The 19,158-nt window shown below is 42.9% G+C and overlaps 1 protein-coding gene across 1 annotated transcript in view; it reads left to right on the top strand.

Annotated features, from left to right (window-relative positions):
- The first annotated feature begins 3,455 nt into the window (after window positions 1–3,455).
- SHROOM3 (shroom family member 3) overlaps window positions 3,456–19,158 on the top strand; it is a 132,535-nt gene continuing 116,832 nt past the window's right edge. The window contains exon 1 of the mRNA XM_071744137.1: window positions 3,456–4,110. Coding sequence (XP_071600238.1) covers window positions 3,952–4,110 — 159 coding nt within the window. The 5' untranslated portion in view covers window positions 3,456–3,951. The remainder of the gene's footprint in view (window positions 4,111–19,158) is intronic.

The following is a 19,158-nucleotide window of genomic DNA, read 5'->3' as shown; positions in this document are numbered from 1 at the left end:
CTCTGTTCTAAAATCAGTGAGCTAGGAAAAAGAAGCCTTTTTGTGTTTCATGTGTGACCAAGACCTCTCTGTGAGAGGTATGAAGACTCATGTTTCTATCCCCCTTTGTCCACCTTGCCAACTTAAAATATAAATTCTCTCAAACAGGGCTGTTTCAAGCCTTTTCCTTACTTAGAAGCAGCTTGTGCATAACTAGAAATACTAAAGACCCCAAAAGCAGGAGGGAATGTGAGAGGATCAGTGCTTCCCTCCTTATCCTCAACTTTTTGCCCTCCTGCTTGTAATAATGATTTTCTGCCAAATGCAACCTACTTGGTGATCAGTTACACTTCAGCTCTGGTGCTGTCCAACTCTGAGCCCTTTTGGCATGTTACTCTTCCTCAGAAGTTCCTTCAGTAGAGATGAGGACCACTTCATTTCAAAAAAAAAAAAAAAAAAAAAGCTTCTCTTTAGAGACAAGTTGTGTAATTTGCTTGTCCTGAACTTCAAGGATATAACTAAACAGCAGGTACACTTGAAATAAGCATAATGTTTCATTCCGCAGCCAAAACGTTTATAAAACTTAGGAGCTGAATTTCCTTTCTTTGGTTTCTAGGTTTACTTTTAATCTGACCTAGTGACTTGCCAGCTCAGGAACTCAGGTAAGATCCAAAATACCACTCTGAATACTTAGTGAAGATTCTGCTTCCTTTCTGAAAGGGAAAAGCATAGCAAATGCCTAGTAATTAAACTGTAAAATGTTGGCATTTAATCAGTCAATTTAAACTGTGAGACCTGATAGTGCCAGCAGATGGGGGCAGTATTGTTCTGATGAACTCCATTTACAAATGAAATATTTGAAGGAATTTAGGAAGAATCAGAGCATCCACCAGCAAGGAGGCATGTGCCTTTCCTGATGATAAATGTAGGGTTTGATTGTGAACTCTGAAAAGTGAAGTCAGTGGTCATTTCAAAGTGTAATTAGCAATCTGGCAATTGATGAAAAGGGTTCTGACAGGACTCTATTACAAATTTATTTTCTCTTACATTGCAACTGCAAAATTTTAATTCAAAAATATTACTCTGTGCAGACAGGGCTTTTTCTGAACCCAGGTGTCCTCTGTTGCACCCCAACAGAGTATTTCAGCACTGTCCTGAGAGGAGCTCCTTTCTTGCAGCACACAGTGCTGAGATACTTGTGCTGTATGAGGTTCTGGCCAGAGGCACAGTGTGAACAAAAGGTTTGTATTTAATACTTGGAAATCTTTATATGTAGCTGAGTGGTGAATATTGCTTTAATGGTATGCATCACAGAAATCTGTTTCTCAGAAGAACTGGGTTTCAGCTAAAGCACAGCAGTGCTCATCTGCTAATCCCACTTTCTGCATCAATAGTTGCTGTGTGCTCTTACCTTATCTTGCACTGGTTTTGTTTGCATTGTGTCTGGCAGGAAGTTAAATCCCATGTGTGTGGGCTGGAGTTGCTGCTAACTCCAGCATTCCAAAAATCCTGTGGTTGCTTTGGGCATTGCCAAAGAGGTTTGTGTTGTCAGGATGGCCCAGACAGTTTTCTTGAGGAAAATGGGAACAGGGTTCTGTGAGCACCTGGCAGTTCTTTAAGTCCTGTGTGGAATATGGCAGATTTGATGGAGCTATTGGCAAAATTTATCTTGTGTTCAGCACCTGAAATGAATTGCAGTGCTGGAGTAGGAGGAAAACTCAGACTTTGTGTTGATAACTCTTAATTATCAGCCACTGTAGGCATGGTGGGAAATATATCTCTGATTGAAATCCTGGTGTCTGCAGACATGAGGTGCAGTGCCCACCATACTGTATTGGAGGTGGATGTAATCCAGATCAATCCCTTGGGCTCTTACACTGCCTTAAATAGTCCTGATGGCTCTGGACAGGAGGATGGATGACCCCAGGAGATAGCTCCTGGAGCCCTAGCCTGTCTCTAGAAGCCTGTGGAGGGACAGGAATGAATTGCTCTTTGTGGTGACTTGGAATGAGGGTTTTTACAGTGAAACACTAGGAGTGTAGAACTATAGAAATCTGATTTGAGTCAGGCTGAAGGGTGAGATGTGGATAAAAGCAATCTGTGAGCCTGACCAGGATGTGAGGCTAATGAAAACTCAGCCCCTGGGAGGGAAGCAGAGGGGACAGAGCTCAGTATGAGCAAGGATTGAGGATCATCTACCATGAAAAATAAAGGGAGGTGGCCTCTTTTCTTGCATTCCTCTTCATGGCAGTTGGGAATGAGAGCTGGGACACGTGGGGCAAATAGGAGGCTCTGGGGAAAGTGTAACATCTTAGAGGGAATGGAGCAGAATGAAGGGCATGAACAAAAGCAGAGTTTTCTGGGTTTAGTCACAGCTCCAAAGGTTCTCCCCCACGGTTCCTTATGTGTTTGTTAACACAAGTTCTTCACAACTTTTAAAGTCTAAAGGAGAAATATTGCACCTCCCAGGCACTCTAGGATCAAAAGTGTGGGCACCTTAGAGGCATAGGCACTACTATCTGTTATGCCAGCAGGAGAGAGAGGGGTCTGTGGGCTTTGTTCTCTAGCATCCTCCTCAAGGGCAGATAAAAAACAGAAAATGTTTTTAAAGCCTTCAGCAATACATGAGGTTTGCACCTCTTTAAGCAACGAGTCAAATGCCTGAGCCTACCTGCATATATGTAAGAACAGAAGTAAACACAGCTACAAGTTCTACAGTAGTCATTAGCAACTACCTACATTAATAAAGTATTCTAAGTTCTTTGTGTTATTTCTTATTCCATATATTGGGAAAGAATTGACATTTTATGACAGTATAAATGGGGGAAATAAATTCATCCAGGGAAGCCGGTACACGTGGAGGAAAAGCACTTTATGAGAGGACAATTATTAGCAGTGCCTCACTCTGCTGATTTGGAACGGGTCCATTGTATTTTCAGCAACTGGCAGTTTGGATTGTTACAATTCCTTGGCAAGGACAATAGAAAGATGGTGGTTTCCGGGGGCACAATGGCAGGGTGAGCCCCAGCTCTCTCACTCTGCATTTTATAATTGCGTGCCTGATGTGCACAGCCGGGCAGCACTGCCTTCCCTGCCTCCATCCAGCTCTCCCCCTCTCTCTCTTCCTCACCCTCCCTTACAGCAGCAGCCTGTGCTGCAGCTCTGGCAGATCATCGGGGAGAGCACAGAAAATGAAAGGAGCTCAGCTATCGTTTTAACATCTTTCCCAAAGGATTCATTTCACCTGCTTCTCCAGTTTTCCTGGCAGACTTCTGTGTGCTTATTATTCCAATAAGCATGGAGTTAATTTCACATTTTAAAGCCCTCTAAATAGTTATAGGCATGGGGTTTCCTTCTCCTCCCCCAACCTTTTTTTTTTTTTTTTTTTTTTTTTTGACAAGTCAGAAAATTGTGAACTAAGCAGCCAGAGTAACTGAGAGCTGGAGAGGGAGAAGACGCTGCCATTCTTTTAGTGCAGTGGGCTGAGGCAAAAAGGCCATTGTAATGGTAAATCACATGCAGAAAGGAAGAAAAGACTGATAATCAATCACAAATGAAGCATTCGTTTGGATTTTGGCAATTTGCTGGCCTAGGGCTTTTAAATCTTTAAACTTTTTCTCTTTTTACCCTCATCTTTACCAGTGCAAGTCTGATACACCGAAGACAAGAAGATAAATCTTTACAAACTATCAAGCCCAGAGTACCTGGGCACAGGGAAAGCACAGTGCTAAAACACCAGTAAAACCTCAGAGAAGAAACAGCATGCTGAAATGTTGGTGGGGAACCTTTCTAACCCACCACCTTGGACTCCAGCTCTGAAGGAAAATTTTCTGTCTCGGACTCTTCATGTTTCAGATGTTGAGGGGTGACTTGTGGTGGGCTTCTGGGGAGTTTCATTTGCAACCTGCTTGTTCTGTGATTGCCTGAGAGTGGGCTTTGTGTCTGACTGGGTATGTGATAGGACAGACAAGGATGTTAGACAATATTAACACCAGCATATCCTCTTCAGAGCCCAGCATCACCCATAAAGGAAGATACATCTACCTGGAGGCACTGCTCCAAGGAGGTGCTCCATGGGGATTCACTCTGAAAGGAGGACTGGAGCACGGGGAGCCATTAATCATCTCAAAGGTATTGTTCTTATTTTAAATGAAATGCAAACAAGTTAGGAGTGGTGCTGGCTTTAAAGGGCAAGAGTTGTAAAATAACACTGGAATGTTATATTTGACACTGTATTTGGCTTGGTTTTGAAAACTGTAGATTTGCTCAGGAGCTGTGTATTTGAGCAACATGTGAGAGCTCTCAGCACTTTTTAACTATCAAAGTGCAGGTTTTGTCCCACAGGAAGTATCCTGGCTTGCAGAAATTGGCTCTGTTTATTTCATTGCTGTGCATGGGGGTGAGTGGGGATAAAGTCAGAGCATATCTGAGCATGTTCAGTAATCCATCACCACCTTTTCTGAAAAGAAAGTAAATGGTTTAAGTCACATGAGGTGATGTTGGCTAATTAGAAGTGCATTTTGAGAAAGAGAAGCATAAACACTTGCACCTATGTTCTGTATATATATTATACTACATTAGAGGTTTTATCAACCTACGTACTCCTTGCTTACTAAATATTAAATATGGTATGCCTCCAAGTTTTTAATTACTTAAATTATTCACTGTTGAGTGTTATCAACAAACAACTAGTAGCACAGCCCAGAAGGATGTTTTGAGGGGAAAAAAAGGGAAAAAGTGTTCTTTATTCTCTTGAGAACTGGGCTATTAGAAGTACTCAGGTACCTCAAGATGCAGATACTGAAAACAATGAATTTTCAAAAGCATCAAATTGAATATATGAATATCTAAAATATTTTTCTATGATTCAGTATTTGACCCATGGCCCTGAAGTTGTTTTGAAAACAGGATTTAGGGATAGGATTTAGATCCTCTTCTGTGTCCTCTGTCTGGTGCATTCTGCTTGTTGATAGTGTGCATTTACATATTGAACTGTTAGCTCCATGTAAGTGCTTAAGTCTAAAATCTTACTTCCTCCTGTAAATTGGGACATATATGGGGAATTCAAAGCATCAGACCAAGTGTCAGCTAGAAGAAAGTGCTGACACTCAGAATCAGTGCTACTCAAATCCTACAACTCACAGTGCCAGCATGTTCACAGGAAGACTGTCAGTCACTTGGATAGTCTGCCTGAAAGAAATTATTTGCAAGTAGTGCATCCATGTGTCAAAAGCTAAAAAAGGGGGGACCTCCATAGCAGTTCTTTCATCATAAAGGGAATTCAGAAATTTCTTAGTCATCTTCCATGCAGGACCTATTTGGAAATAGTTTGGCACAGCCTCATAAAGCAAAACCAGTCTCTTTTTTTCTTTAATAAACATGAGGGGCTAACTGACTCTTCAGCCAGGTTGTTCACTTTTCTTTGTAGTGTTCTACATTAGTGAGGAAAAGGTTTCTTATTGCTTTGACAGTCCTCTGTGATTTAAAAAGTAACAAAAAGTGACATCCTTTTTTTTTTTTTTTTTCTTTTTTAAGTGGGGGCAGGGAGGCAGAGAGATGGCTCTGGCAGCTGAACATTAATTAATCTATGGGATTTGGTTTCCACAACAACCAGGCCCCTTAATGTCAAACATGCATGGAGTGTGCATAGTGCCACTGGGAGCTGCATGACTTGTGCCTGCCTCCAGTGAAACAACACTGCAAAAATGTGGTGGGGTTTTGGTAGTTTTTTTTTTGTTTGTTTGTTTTGGTTTGGTTTTTTTTTTAATTATTTTCTCTAACTTGTAGCTCCTGCTTGGTTTGTGCTCTCAGTGTTAGCATTTTGTTGTTGGAGAGTGGCTCTCATGTGAAGGCTTTGCTTTCTGGATTTGTGCAGCACCTAGAGCTGTTTCCTGGTTTCCACTTTCAGCTGAGAAATTCCTCTTGTGTTTGAATTCGTGATGCTCTCTTCAGAATTAATTAATTGCATATTAGTCATTTAGCTAATTCAGTCTTCTTCTGATTACACTGTGAAGTAATGAGGAACTGTGGGCAAATGAGAAATTCAGTCATGTTAGAGGTTAGATTTTGGGCTTGCACATGAGCTCTTAGAGCATCCCAGAATGGGCTGGGTTGGAAGGGACCATTAAAGATTGTACTGCTCATGCAGGTGCACATAGGAATGATCCAATAATGGTCCTAAATATTACCTATAAACATGAGAAAATGTGGATGTCATCTTTTAATTCCTGATTATTCATAATTAAGGTAGGAGGTTTTTTTCTGGTTTGGCTCCCTATTCTTTGTTGGTTTTTATGCCCACTTAATTGTCTGTTTGCATTGACAAAATGGTGTTAAATGGCCTTAGTGTAAATAAAAATGTTGATTTCAGCAAATATTTAAGCTAGGAGCCATGGAAGCTTGCAACTTAAACCAGTCAAAGTAACATGGATATATTGTTAGAGAATAGACAGGGAGCAAATCTGTTTGAGTGCAATAATTCTTTCAAGCCATCAGGAGCTGATGCTTGTTTGGGACCCTCAAGTGTTGGTGAGTCTCAGCTTCAGACCAAAGGCAGTGCTAGTGGTTAAAAATTAAGATTAATGACTTTACAAAAGGCCCAGATACACAAAGACAAGTTCTGGCAGCCCTTGCAGTTCTTTGGAAAGACAGATTTTCCTACCAATAACATGCCCTGGGCTGCCCAGGGAAGGGGTGGATTCTCCATCCCTGGAGATATTTCAAAAGAGCCTGGATGTGGCACTCAGTGCCATGGGCTGGGAACCACGGGGGGAGTGGAGCAAGGGTTGGACTTGATGAGCTCTGAGGTCCCTTCCAACCCAGCCCATTCTATGATTCTATGCCAAGAAATTATCCAAAAAGCAATGGGAGCAACAGCTGGGAGGATAAATTGCAAAACCCAAACCTGTATTCTCAGCTGGTAGAAGGTGCTGGTTCTGAGGTGGTTTTTAATATGGTTTTAGTATGGCCTTCAAACTAAGAACAAGTTACCTACTGCCTTTCAGTGACAGCCCCTTTGCTGTGCCTTGGTGCAGCAGGCCAGGCTCCCAGGGTGGGTGTGTTTGGGTGTTTGGGTGCACACACAGACACCCTGACAGCTACACACAGTAGTAATGCTTTGCTGAGTCAGCCATGCTGCTCAGCACATCATGCATCCAAGCCTAAATCAACCTGTCAGAAATGTTGGTTGTGCAGCTAACATGACTCTGGGTAGTTAAAGGAGATGACCTTTTTATGCCAGCACTGTTCTTTTTCCCCTGTGGAAAGACAAATCTACACTGAAGCAGTTTCCTGACAACTGATTTTAAGTCCTCAGTACAGGTCTCTTCATTGTGTGTTTTGCTGGAGGCAAGGGCAGACCAAAACCAAATTTCTTACATCCAACTCACATTTCCCCTTCTCCACAAAGGAAGCTGCTTTGCAATTCCCTCTACTCAAGTTTTTTCTGTCTTGTTTCTAGACTGACTTTTTCCAAGAACCATAATATGTTATGATTCTTGCTTTCTCGGTTATTTAAGTGAACAATTTTCAATGAAAAGATACTTAGAAATGCTAACAGTGTGTCAGCAAAATGGCAGCTTGGGGTGTTGACTGTCCCAGAGCAGCCCTTGGCCATTTGGGAATGTAAGGAAGTTCCCTTGGTCTTCTGGAGCTGCCCAGTTGGCCACAGCACTCCTAAGATTGTGAGTGGGGTTCCTGATCTGCCACCTGAGCACAAGCCTGGGAGGGAGCCTCAGAAAGAAGCTTTGTGGAATCTTCCCAGAAACAGTTTTTGTTGTAGCAAGGAAAGGAATGGAGGGATGGGCAAAGAACAGTTAGTTGCACATTCCTATTCCACTGTGCCTCAAGGGAATGTCCAAAAATCCATCCCTAAATTAGCACTAGAATGTCACAGGTTAGCAGTGGGCCAATGTCCAAAAGGATGAATCATAGGCTGCAAATCAACAACATGTGTTTTCCCTTTTGTATTGATTCTGTGGTGTTAAACATGTTGTCAGTGAGGAGTGTGGTGGGTGTGAAAGGGACCTATAGTCTTAGCATTCTTCCTGGGGAAGAATTTCTCATTTATATGAGCTTAGAGAATAGCTGTCAATCAAATTCTTCACTTAGAACTCTTCACATTCCCTCCCCCCGTGTTTTAAAATAAGTAAATGTCCTCTGGAGGTGAGGAGGAAGAAGTTGGTGGCAGAAGTAAAGCATCTCTCCAGGATGAGCATGTTATACTCATTTTTCCCCAGAATTTTGCAAGTTTATATAGACTTCAAAGAATCCCAAGTACATCCCCAGAAATGTGCTATTCATGGTTATCAGATGCTACTTTGACAACAAGGTTCTCAACTTTTTAATTATTTTCCTCCTTACAAACATCCTTGTTTTCTATTGCTGTCCATGAGTGTTCCAAAGGTAAGTTGGTATCATCAATGTGTCACTAACACATGAGAAGCAATAGAAGTCAAATCCTCTGTAGTGACCTCTGCTTCTCTGTGTTCAGGTTGTGGTCCATGTAGTTCAACTGTGGTTATTTAATTATATCTGTTTAGCAATTTAGAACCATGTAATTCTGGCCTAGATTTGGGGAGATTTGCTCCCAGTGGAAATCTCATTAAACAAGTGGTTTCTTTACCTGGAACACGAAATTTAATAAGAAATGCAAAAGTGATTGCAAGTGATACTGAATGTTTATTTGGAACCTGATTTCCTTTAGCCTCAAAACCATGATAAATGCAGAAGTAAACCCAGACTGCCACTTCCATATTACTTTTTTGGCTTATCCTGAGCTCTAAGATCAGTATCACAAAAATGAAAGCTTGGACTGTTCTAGGCAGTAAAGGCAAGATGATAACAGAACTGCTCACTCCCTCCTAATTTCCTGCAAGAATTTTTAAGGTAATGAACATTATTCAGTCTCAACTGTTTTGGAGCCAGGCAAACTATTTCTGCAATCTGATTCTCCTTGCTTTGCACAAACTTTTGAAACAGTTGTAGCTGTTGCAGGCTTCTGAAATGCCCTTTTATGTTGAGCTCCATGATGATGACAGTAACAAAGGAGTTGTTTCACTTGCTTAGGAAATAAAGCATATGAAGTGTTGTGTCCCTGGTGGCAGCTGTGGGAACACTTCTCATGCTGGGCTGTAGTTCATCCTTCCCTCAACTCAAAAGGACAGGGCATTTACAGGGACCTCATGCCAGAAGCATGACACAAACTCAGAGGTTTACCTCTCAGCAGGGATGTAGGAAGCAATAAAAGTTTAATAATAATAATAATAGCAGTAGCTTGGGACAGGGCCTGAGAAATGATCCTGGGTTCTTCAGAGCTGTTTAAACCTTGTTAGGAGCCTGATCCAGCTCCTGGTGATATGAGTAGCCTCTAGGAAGTGGTGCTTACAGGAGGTAGCTCAGGCTGTCTGCCACAAGGCTCCCATGCCTCTGCTACTTCTCTTTGGTCGTGATGTCTTGTTCACCTCACTGAGTGATCTCCCAGAGCACTTAGGGACATTTAATGAGAAGTGTTCCACCATTCCTAACAAAACAAAACCCCAAAGGCCACGCTGGACCCCAGCTGGCCCACAGACACTTACCCTGTCTCTGCCTCTGATCAAAACACTGAGTCAGTGTTCCTCCTTAGGTCAGTCCTGGCAGCCCACTGCTTACCTCACTCCAGTGCCTAGAGTCCCCATAAACAAAATTCAGTTAGCATAAGGACAAAATTCAGTTGCATCCTTTCCCCCCATCCATGTGTGTGACAAATGCCAGTTTAGAAACTGTTCCCCTTTTTGTAGGGCTGCAAGCACAAAACAGATGGGCAGTGTTTGTCTGAAGCTGGCAGAGTCAGGATAGACTTATCTGGGCATGGGGACATGAAGCTGAGCCAGAGGCATGGTGACTTTTTCTCCTCACAGCTGAAGAATAGCTTGAGGCCTCTGTGTAGTTAATGTTTACAAAAATTACCCCTTTTGATTCTTTATCTTCCAGTATAGTGTGAGTGGGCTGATGGAGGTTTCCATTTCAAAGCCATTGTTATGCTCCTGCCTTCCTGCAGAGCATTTGCTGCACTGGCTATGTATTCAGGGCCACAGCTCTGGATGTGGTGTGTATATATGGATATATATGGATATATATGTGTATATATGGCAGGTCTTCAGAAATGTGTGCAAACAAGAGGGGTGTGCAAGATTTGCCTGAGTGCTGATCCCTTACTATTTAACTGCACGGGCTTACAGGGCATGGAGGGCTGACATGTTCATTGTTTCTTCACTTCTGGTGTTCACTGGGGGAACCAGTAAGTGACCAGTGAGTGGGCTGTGATTTGTCTGGGACTAAACCATAGTGTAGTTGCTTGTGCTTGGGCTCAGCCCAAAGGCAGGTGAAAATGTGCTCCTGTCAGCAAAAACAAAATACCTGCACTGACCAGTGTCCTCTCTGAGTTGTACTCAAAAGATCAAGGGCCAAAACAACGTGGTCAACAGAGTCATTCTTCCTGATTGCCCTCTCCCTGTCCCCCAGTTCTTCTTTTAGGTTTGGAACTGGAGAAGGGTGTGCTCTGTCTGCTGCTGAGCTGTGGGGTTCAGTGTGCAGCCACCTGCCTGCACATCAGCACAGCAGTCTGTGTGATGCAGACCTTTGGTGTCAGAGAAGCAGGAGGGAACTGCTGCTGGAATTGTTGCAGACAGCAGAGGGGCAGTTCTTCACCACCCTGCCTTGTTTCTCAGGGCTCACATGAGGGCCTCATGAAAGGCTGCTGATGCCAGCACAAGGGACAGGATCACCTACCTTCTCTTAAAGCTGGGGAGGGGCTAGATGAAAAGGCCTCTATTGTCAGCACCCTGCATTAGGCTGCCACTGGCCCTCCAGCACAAAAAGACTTCTGTTCACTTCCCCAGCACTCAATTAGCAATTGCAGACAAACTGACTGAGCAGTGGCTTGCTGAGCATCCCTGATGCACCAGCAAAGGCAGCAGGAGCTTTTAAGACTGCAGAGATGCTGTCTGGAGGGGCACTGCCAGCTGGGCTGTGCTGCATCATGATGAGCACATCTACTGAGCATACCTGGGCTGTCCTTAGCAGCACAGATCAGCACAGGTGAATCCCAGGGTACACAAACTGCTCAGTGATGAGACTTTTATGAACGTGCATGTGGAAGGAAATGAGGTGAGACACAGGGTGGGGACAGCTGCCAGGTGTCTGTCTCCAGTTAGCCAGTCATGCTTCAGAGTTGCCTCCTTAGCAGAGATCAACCCAAGCTCCAAAGTTTTGGTCCAAATGTGCAGACAGCTGGTCTCAAGGATCAGATCTCTGCCACTGCATTGCAGCCACATGAGATAGAGAAGACCACGTGAAGTGTCATGTCCTTCAAAGTCACAAAGAAGTGTAATAGAAGAACTATTTTTTTCTTGGGTTCTTGGACAGAGAGGAATCCTGTGTGGTTAAACACAGCATGTAATCCTTAGGGTCAATAAATGGAGCCTTTGTAAATCCTGCCCTGACTTTAGCTTACATGAGAGAGATTAGACAGAAAAATGCCAGGTATCCTTGTTTGCTTAGCAGCTATAACCAGAGTTCTGATTTACACTGATCCTAGGAAGAGAACCAGAGAAAGCCCTCCTTAAATCAGTGTCTGTGCAGAGTAGGTGATTGCTTGTGAAAAGCTCTGTTACATTCAGACTTTCCCACTTTTCTTGGGAGCCCAAGACCTAGGAAAAAAACCCATCATCAATATTAGAGCTGGAGCTGAGCTCATCTCATCTCAAAGTTCATCACTGTTTGCCTTCAGGATCTTTTGATGAAGCTCAAAACTGTGGAGCATGAACTCAGAGTGGATCTCTTGTGTGTGAACTAGTAAGACTTTGGAAGTGATCTTTGAAAGTAAAAATGAGATAAACTCTGATTTTCTTGCCAACAAACATTTATAGTCAAAGAAAAAGTGTCCAGAGGCCTTTGAAAATAGAGTGCTAAACCACAAAATCTTTTGTGATTTTTACTTATATGTTTTCAAAGCCTTGAGTGGATCACCATCTGATGGCAGCAGAGAGCATCCCGGACTCGTGTCAGGAAACCCTGGAAGTGTTGGTATCCACCAGCCCAGGAGACAGATCTCTCCCACATTTGAGAGTTGAGTCAGGAGACTTTGCCTTCGAGCACGAAGACCAGAAACTGATGGGTGTTCTGCCATCATTCTGGAATCTTCAGGCTGCAGTTCTGATCCTGTCTAGGAGAGGCTTTCTTTTGGTTCTGTTCTCATCTCACATGGACTGCTCTACCCATGTTTGTGTCTCTCCTAAAGCATTCCTGCCCCCTTTTGGAGTTCTCTCAGCTTTGGCTCATTTAGTACATCCCTGTTTCTGGGGGAGATCTGGACTGTGTGCTTCTGATGGACTTGCCAGAACCCGGGCTCTTTAAAGAGATGGAGGTCAGAAGCTGTTAAATAGCAGGGAGCATCTTTCCCCTGTGGAAATACGGTGTGTCTACAGGTCACATGTAGCACTCAGGGTGAAAAAACTTTTTCCTAAATGTTGTTTCCTAAATGTTGTTTCCTAAATATTGTAACTTTGTTTTAAGTAAGGGCGGGCTTGTGTAGGTGAATTCAAAAGTCTGGGTGGGAAACAGAGCTCTGGTCTTCCCACTTTCAGCCTCAAGATGCCTACACCTATTTCACCAGCTGTTGTTACTTTGTAATGAACTTTAAAAAAAAAACCCAAACAAATAAATGATTCCAGGTTTCTTGGTCAATTGAAATTAGGAAAAGGACAAGAGGAGGGGACAAGACCAGCTTATCCAGGACCCAGCTTGTTAACATCCTAACTGCTATTCAAGCATAATATTAATTTTTCACACTTGCATTAAGAAGTTCACAAAAAAAAAAAAAAAAAAAAAAAAAAAAAAAAAGCAAACCCCAGAGGAGAATGATTCCTGCTGATAAGAAAATCACTGTGCTTAAATTCATTAATAGAATAGGCTGTGGGATACATTTCAAAGCACAGGGTGAGAAATAAGCTCCCAAATCCCATTAAGAAATAACAGGATTTATGTGCATTCCTCCCATATATTAACTTTCCCCTCTGGAAACGTCTTGTGCTGAGTTGGTGCCATTTTCCAGGCAGGTGCAATGTTTTGCAGTTCCCACAGACCCCTCCAGATAATCTGCCAGCCTGAAAGCCATTCCCTTTTCTCCCTCAAGAATGGGGATTTTCCAATGCAGGGATGAATGAGGAGTTTGGCTGACAAATGTCATAGCTCTGTGTTCTACTGGGACTCAGTCACACATTCTGCACTGATGCTGTAAGCAGTTTTGCCCTGTCCATCTCAGCAGTGAAAATGTTTTAAACACCAGCCAGCAGGGATGGAAGAGCTGCCAGTTTTGAACAGCCATCATCAGTGGGGGATTTCCTGGACATAACATCTAGAGGTACAATTTGTGATGCTGAAGTCCTGGAGGAATTGGTTTGTGTTGTCAGCAGGGTCAGTTTTTGTTAGCACTGTGAGTAGTTTATTGACTTTTTGTTGAAGGCAAGTTTTTAAAAATATACCCAATCTCCACACTTGGCATTATTTAGAAGAAGTTTCATGACTTTCTTCCATGTAAAGACATGGATAGATGCTAAATGTTAATTCACATAAAAACAGAGATGAAAGTGTGATAGAAATATTTGACAAAGAAATGGTGAGCAGATCCATTTTTAAAAATGGAAACAGTTTCGTGGGGTGGGAGGAGGCCAGAAGGGTCTCTGGGATCCCTGGAGAAGACACATGTTGTGGCAAGGTCTTTATTTCCAAAGAACTGAAAGATCACACAGAAAATTTCCTAACACCTATAGGTAACTACTGGCTTCCTGATAAAGAGTGTTAACTACAGTTGTACACAAGTATTTTTCCTTGTTTTCCATTCAGCTTGTAATCATTGTTTATTTTTTTCTATCATGGCAGTGCCAGCAGGTCACAGTTGAAACTGTCAACCTTTTATGCTCTTTATGAGTGTAATAAAAAAATTGGGTTCCAGGTGTTCAGAATTTATAGTTGTCACACAGTCCCAAAATGTAAATATAAAATGGCAGTTGGTGAGGACTGAAGCAAGGGTAAGTCTGCAATAACACCAGTGAGTTTGTTAACTCACACTCATCATGCTACTTGGCCTTTATGCATTATTTAATGTCAGATTTTAAGATGTTTACAATGGCACAGCATTGCCAGAATAATCACAGCCTTGAGAACCTGCAGTAGTGCTGGATCCATTATTGCTGGTTGGTTTTGGTTTGGGGTTTTTTTCCCTGTAAAAATATGCATTATGTAAATGAGTGCTTCCTTGAGAAAAGTGGATTGGCCCCTGGTGGCAGACCTCATGTTTTTATATATTGATTGATGAGCAATCTTGACAGTGGGCTGAGAGAGATCCACGTTTCTCAAGTGCAGTCTCATAGAAACTAGGAATGAGCTGATGGAATTCAGACCAAAGATCTGGCTCTTTTCCAGGGACAAATACATGGCAAGATGCATTTCCAGTTTGAAGAGAGAGGCTTGACATGAAGAAAGAAATGCAAAACGTTTGGAGAGAGAGGGGTGGGATCATGGGGGGAATCTTCCATTTTATCAATGATCCCACTCCCCCCCTCCTGCCCTGCTCCATTTCATGTTTGCTTAAAAGCAGTTGCCAGTGTTTGTTAATGGTGTCAGCACAGAAGGGATGCAGCCACTGACCTGACTGTAAGGCAACACCAAAAGGTTAGTAGAATTAGTCTTGTACTGCAGACTTGTATTAATAGTTGTATTGTGGTGGTGTTGGCACAAACTCTGCAGTTAAATAAGTTGTTGGCACTCTTCCTGGGTTAAATTACTACTGCTGTTCCCCCTGCTTGCAAGTCAATGAATAGAACACTTCTGGGGAGGCAAGTTCAAACATTTTTGTTCTTTTGGGATTCTGCACATTTCTGATTTCTAGCTAAGAGGTTTCTGCTGGCTTTCCAAGGAGATCTCTGCTGTTGTTCTGTCTCTGCAAACAGCCCCTGCAAACTAAATGCTGGAATAACCAAGTTGGGAAGGAGGTGGGAGAGGGGGAAAGACACAACGAAAGGCTGGTGTAGAAACAAATGCCCTTAGAAGGGGTCCTGGCTTTCTCTCATGCCTGGTCCCATGGATGTTTCTTAGCACAGGGCTATTGTTGTAGAGGATTAGGTTTCCAGCACAGCTTCATCAGGGGCAACTTACCCCTTTTATCAGCCCAGAAAGCCACAGACACGGGGTGGATATCCCCACCTATCCTTGCCCAGAAGTGCAAAGCAGCCACTCTTTTCAGCCCAAAGCCCTCTTCCCACTTCTGCTTTAGTTGTTGGCATTTGGGTTTGGCCCAGGGGCCCACTCTCCCCCCTGTGCTGTTCTGTAGGGGCCACTCAACAGCAATGCACCTCCTTGGTCCTGCTTGCCAGAAAAATTCCTGTTTCCAATTTATTGACAGTGCCTTCTGCTTTGGCAAAAGGAGTCCTTGTCCTTCTTTCCAAGTCTTTCCCTAATTTGGAAGCAGATGTTGGCCTACCAGATGTATGTCCTCACCTGTTCTCTAATGGGTAGATCTAAAAGTTGCTTTTCCTTAGAATATCATAATTCTGTTTTTTATCAGTGTTTTCAGCAACGTTTGGGTGTCAGTTGCAGTCTGACCTCTCTTCATGGCCTACATTAATACTGATGCAGTCCTGTCCTCTGGGGTAGCAAACCATCAACATCAGGCACAAGAACTGGAAGTGCTTCTCTCTCTGTTTCCCTGTGGCTCCCAGCCTGGGGGGAGGCTCTGCTGCTTACTGTAGGAGTTGAGAAAGTGGTCTGTGTACTGGTTCTCTAAGAAACTGGTGGTGTACAGAAAAATGCCTAGGCTGAACCTTAAGCTGTGCTTTTCTTAGGACTGGCTGTTACTTAGTCAATCATCAGCTGTTAATAATGAGCTGCATATAGAGGTTTCCCTGCCTCCCAGGGAGATGATCTTCCATCAGGGTTTGGTGGAGATGGATAGGGAGTGAGCCACTGGCACGTCAGGAAAAGTTGGAGGTTAGGAGAAAGGAGTAAGCAGAAACAAAAATCAGCATGCTTGAGTGACTCTGTGTCTCTGCAACTTCTTGTGCACCTCATCAGCTGCTAAACAAAAGGTTCCTCTGCTGGCTGGAGCTGAAGAGAACCAGGGTGAGCATCTATTGTTCTGTATGTTTTGTTGTGCTTGGGCTGTGATCTTGTCAGCTCTTGTTAGCTGAACGGGTTGGGCTGTGTCACTCCTTGGATGGAAGACTTGGAAAAGCAATGAGAAGTGACACGAAGTGGTTCAGTCCATAGCCCTGCTCCCTCTGAGCCACTGCTGAATCACTGACCCATCAGCCCTTGAGGTGGAGAGGGTGTGATAGTGCTGCTCCAGGAGACATGTTGGCTTTGGTGATGTTGTAGAAGGTCAGTCAGTGGCATATTTTACTAGAAAAATAAATAATGTCCCGTGAGCCAAATTCTGTTTGGAATAAATTGGGTACCAATACCAGGACTGTCATCTTAATTTTTTCTTGGTTTAGAGCACTTAAAGGTTGTGTGTAGCTGGTGTGAGATGGTAGCAGGTGGCAGTGCCTGTAGTGAAATGGCTGTATTTTAATGGAAATATATATATATTTATATAATATGTGTGTGTGTGTGTGAGCTGAGGGTGCTTATTGCTTGGAACCCTCTAAAGCACCAGAAAGAAAATAATGAATGCTTTTGAGTTGCTCAGAATATATACAGGGACAGAGAACTGGAAGGTAATACAGGACTGGATTTGGAGGGGTCCCTACACACCAAGTCTTGCTTTTCTCTGGACTGAAATCAGGGTTTAGAGACAGTGAGAGCAAAGTAGCCATTAGCACAGAAAACAGATGGGAGAGTTTGGGGGAAAGGAGTAAAGACAAAAATTCAGTGCTTGTAGAATACTCTTAGGACATTTTAATGGTGAGACCATACAACTGGTGCTAGTTAAGAGGTCTGAGCTGTGCATCCACTGTTTTTCCCTCTGTAATTCCCAGGGGGCTGTAACCTGCCTTTGCACTTGTGTGCACCAGTTGCAGACCAGGCAGAACACTCAGTCAAATGTCTGCAGTTGTTGCTGAGTCTTCAGCACTCCAGAGTGAGTCTGCAGTTCTTTAAGGGTCATTTGAAAGTGGTGGTAGTATCCTGTCATTTCCAATAAATCATTATCTTCCATCATGTCCCTGGCTGGGGCAGTCACAGATGAGCTGGAGGGCACAAATGACACCAGTGGCATTGAATCTGGGTGCCAGTGTTGTGAGGCTCCCTCCAGCTGTGGAATATAATTAGCAATCTGCAGCAGCAATGCCTGGAAATCTGCAAGGCAAGTTTATTTTGCCAGAGGAGGGGTTTAAACTGTTTCCTAACATAGTGGTTCCAGGTATGAATGATCTAAAAGCTGGTAATGTGGGAGCTGGGTAAGGAAACCAAAGTTAGAGAGACACCTCTGCAAGTGAGAAACTGTGCAAGCTCTGCAAATATCCCTGCTAACAACTCCCTATCAAAAAAAAAAAAAAACAAAAAAACAAAAAACAACCCCAAAACCCTGAAACCCAGGGAAGAAAAAATATAAGATGGGGAAAAGGAAAGTGTGTTTGTCTCCTAGCTGCTCATCAGGCAACTCTGAGATCCTCTGGCAAGATCAAGTGAAGCAGAATTTGTCATTGTTTGGCTTGTGTCACCCAGCTGGTCGGGTCAGAGAGATTCTCTGACCTGAGCCCAGCAGTGATGGACAGGTCTGTAGAGGGCATTATCACAACATAATCACATGGAATGAAAGGAAGACTCTGGGCTTTTCTTAACTTTCTCCCCCCCTTTCTCCAAATCCTTGGGCTAATACATCTTTTCTTATTTTACTCTGAATCTGTTAATGCTTCTGTTATGGAATAAGATAATTAAGCAAAATACAGCCTGGAGAGGAGCAAATGGAGCTCCCCTAAGGATCCACAAAGACCTGCAAAGATTCTGTGGCACTGCTAAAGGAAGCATTAATCATGGTCAGAAATATGTCCTGCTGGGTTGCAGTGTGCTCTCTGGTTTCCCCTGTCCCTCAGGCACTGGTGGAAGTTCCAACAGATGATGAGGTGGGGTGTTTTTTGCTGGTTTAAGTTAACTAAAACAATTTTGGGATAAACCAGAGCATCTGTAAGTCCTTAGTGGTATTATTGCTCTTGCCAACATCAGCAGCAGCCAGGAGAAAAAACAAAGACCCTGGTCAGGAGGAGACCACAGGAAGAATTCTGTTGGCCCAGGAGTTTTGAAATTCCTTGTGTCTGTTTTTATCTCTGAATAATCTGTGTGTTGCTGGATTGGAGAGAATGTAGGAGATGTGCATTTGGAGCCAGTGGTTTCCAGAGTTTGGTTATTCACTTGGATTTACAGATCTTATCTAGTCACAGCATATTGAGCGTGGCATGAGAACTAATTTTTAATACAAGGAAAGCTTAAAGAAACTAGAACTGTGGAATAGTCTTGGTTTGGTGGCCTGTATAAAGACAGTAGTTCTTGTGGACCCTGGGACAAAAAGGATAGAAATAAAATAGAGGTTTGTGTTGAACTGAAAAGTTTTGTTTGACCCTGTAAAATAAATGCAGGTGAAGTTTGAAATGAAAATAATAACTGAAAATGACACCAAAATGTTCTGCTTTAGAAATATCAAAGTTAAAATTTCAGCCCTTTAAAACTATTCTTTTTTACCTGCCTTTCAGGGATCATTTAACCTGCATGTGGAAGCAGCCTTGTTCTTGCCACTCAGAATCACACTAACTAAATAATGCCCTGCTCTTGTCAAAATATGGCTGTCAAAATAAAGCTCTGCTTGGATGTGGAATGATTCAGACTTCATCCAAGCTGTGAATGACATCCCTTATTATCCTTGTGACTTGTTTTGACCTTTTCCCTTCTGGTGAAACAGAGCTGGAACTTGCCAGAATCCTCCTTTAAGACCTTAATAGTACAAGGAATATATTAATCTCCAAGGAAAATTCAGGTAGCAAAGTAAAATTTTGAGGAAGGAATGGATGTAGCACAATACCCCTGGATATTATTCTTGGAGTAATAATAATATTAATGGGATAAATATTTGTTCAGTTACATTTAGCCTATGCATTCTGTGCTCTGCTTAGGAAAACATTTTACCCTGGTAGCCATTACCCTGTGACA

The sequence above is a fragment of the Heliangelus exortis genome, chromosome 4, assembly GCF_036169615.1.
Source record: "Heliangelus exortis chromosome 4, bHelExo1.hap1, whole genome shotgun sequence".
Taxonomy (NCBI): Eukaryota; Metazoa; Chordata; class Aves; order Apodiformes; family Trochilidae; genus Heliangelus; species Heliangelus exortis.
This window is presented reverse-complemented; position numbering and strand designations above follow the sequence as displayed.